This window comes from Miscanthus floridulus, chromosome 11 (assembly GCF_019320115.1).
Source record: "Miscanthus floridulus cultivar M001 chromosome 11, ASM1932011v1, whole genome shotgun sequence".
Taxonomy (NCBI): Eukaryota; Viridiplantae; Streptophyta; class Magnoliopsida; order Poales; family Poaceae; genus Miscanthus; species Miscanthus floridulus.
In genome coordinates, this window is record NC_089590.1 from 83,289,919 (window position 1) to 83,292,386 (window position 2,468).

Below are 2,468 nucleotides of genomic sequence, written 5' to 3' on the forward strand. Positions count from 1 at the left end.
GCACCGCCACTCTTGATGCCTATGAGGCCAAGCACGCCGACGTTCATGCCGCCGCCATTGCCGTCCTCAACATCAAGGTGCTGGTGCCGGTGATCCTCGACCGCGCCTCCAAAAACTACAACCGCTGGCGTGCCTTCTTCCTCGTCGTCCTGGGCAAGTATGCCCTCACCGATCATGTCCTCACCGACGTGGTCAGCGACGATCGGCCGACATGGGTGCAGATGGACTGCACTGTCCTCACGAGGATTTACAGCACGATCAACCCCGATCTGCAGCAGTCCATGATGTTGAAGAACCCTAACGCGCGCATCGCCTAGACCCATCTCGAGGATGAATTCCTCGGCCAGCGCGAATCACGCGCACTGCTGCTGTCCACTGAGTTTCGCACGGCGAAGTAAGGGGCGTCCTCGATCACGGATTTCTACCGCCACCTCGAGACGATGGCAGCGACTCTTCACGACTTCGACGATCCGGTTGGCGACCGCACCCTCGTCCTTAGGCTTCTTCGCGGCCTCAGCGGTAAATTCAGGTCCATGGTGACCAACATCAAGTTGCAGCAGCCGTTCCCCACCTTTGTGGAGGCGCGCACGCTGCTTCTTCTTGAGGAGATCGACCTCAATGACGTAGCCGCCGAGACCGACGCCACGCCTCCTCCGGCTCCCACCGCCCTCGTCACCGGCTCGTCGTCCACCGTCGCTCGTCCTCCTCCAGGACGTGCTCCCTCGGGCAGCGCCCCTGTCCACAATGGCCAAGGGGGCGGCTCTGGTGGCAATCAGGGCAACCGATACAGATGGCATCGTGGCCGCGGTGGCAACAAGCAGCAGCAGCACAACAACTCCATCGTCGGTGCTCCTCACCCACCGCTGATGCTCTACAACTCATGGGCGGGCACGGTCCAATTCTGGTCGCACCCTCCATCCTCTGGTAGTGCCCCAGGGGTGCCCTACCGCCCACCACCGGCTGGCTTTATGGCTGTGCCTCAGTCGCCACAGCCCTACCTGGTGCCGTACGGCTACGCCGTTCCTCCAGGGTTTGGCTATGGGTAGCCTAGCCTCTAGGCCTTGCCACCATAGCATCAGCCGGCGTAGCACGGCTGGACTCCCATGCATGGGGGGTCCTTTGACACATCATCCCTTGCCAGCAACTTCAGCACCATGACACTCACTCCTCTGGGATCAAGCGAATGGTACGCTGACTCTGGCGCTGGCTCCCACATGGTCTACAACGCTGGTATACTTTCATCCTTTCATCCTCCCTTGTCATCGAGTCCTTCATCTATCATTGTTGGTAATGGGGCTTCGCTTCCTATTACTTCCATCGGATCACACCTTTTTTCTACTTCACAACGTCCTTTAGTTCTTTCTAATGTTTTAGTTTCACCTAACATTATTAAGAATCTAATTTCTGTTTGTCATTTCACTACTGATAATAAATGCTCCGATACCATGAAGAGATTATCTTGTCATTCTAGATGATTGCACTCACTACAGCTAGATGTTTCCTTTACGCCTCAAGTCCGACACATTTAGCGTTCTCATTCATTTTTTCTCATATGTGCGCACGTAGTTCGCCTCCTCCATCAAGGCAGTTCAATGCGACAATGGCCACGAATTTAACCATTCCTCGGCCCGCATGTTCTTCCTCACCCACGGTGTCGTCCTTAGGATGTCGTGTCCATACACCTCTCCACAAAATGGGCGGGCTGAGCGCACTCTTCGCACAATTAATAACATTGTGCACTCCCTCTTGTTCTAGGCCAGTCTTCCTCTGGTTTATTGGGCGGATTCCTTACACACTACCACTTATCTCCTCAACTGCCACCCCACAAAAACCTTAGATGGCCAAACACCCTACTTCGCCTTATATGGCACACAGCCCTCTTACACCCACCTTCGTGTTTTCGGCTGCGCCTGCTATCCAAAACTATCATCCATAGCTCCACATAAATTATCACTGTGTTCCTCCCTGTGTGTCTTCCTAGGGTATTCCTCCAATCATAAGGGCTATCGGTGTCTTGACCTTCACTCTAACCGGATCATCGTCTCTCGTCATGTTGTCTTTGATGAGATGGTATTTCCCTTCACCGATATGTCCACTTCACCCCAGGATCCCACCACACTTGATTTTTTGGATGACGCTGATGATTCCTCTTCACCCAGTGGGTCAAGAGTTGTGCATGCAAGTACCCGTCTTCCCAACGGCATGGATGCCGCCCCAGGGAGCCCAGGCAGCGGCGGCCACGCGCCTCAGGCGCCAGCCATGGGCGCTCCCAGCGGTGCCTTCTCAGGCGGGTAGACCAGTGCTGCTGCCCCTGTGGACGCCCCGTCCTAGGTCACTGCCAGCGATGCCGGTCGCCCCACCGGCCGCACCATCGCCATGGCGCCCCAGACGATCATCCCTATCACCAATGCGCACAGCATGCGCACACGTGGCAAGGATGGTGTTCGCCATCCCGTCGACCGCCTGAA

The 2,468-nt window shown here is 56.1% G+C and overlaps 1 protein-coding gene across 1 annotated transcript; it reads left to right on the forward strand.

Moving 5' to 3' along the window:
* Positions 1–440: 440 nt before the first annotated feature.
* Positions 441–1,046, forward strand: LOC136492317 (uncharacterized). Its single transcript, XM_066488377.1, has one exon. It carries the CDS (start codon positions 441–443, stop codon positions 1,044–1,046), a length of 606 nt encoding a protein of 201 aa, XP_066344474.1.
* Positions 1,047–2,468: the final 1,422 nt, after the last annotated feature.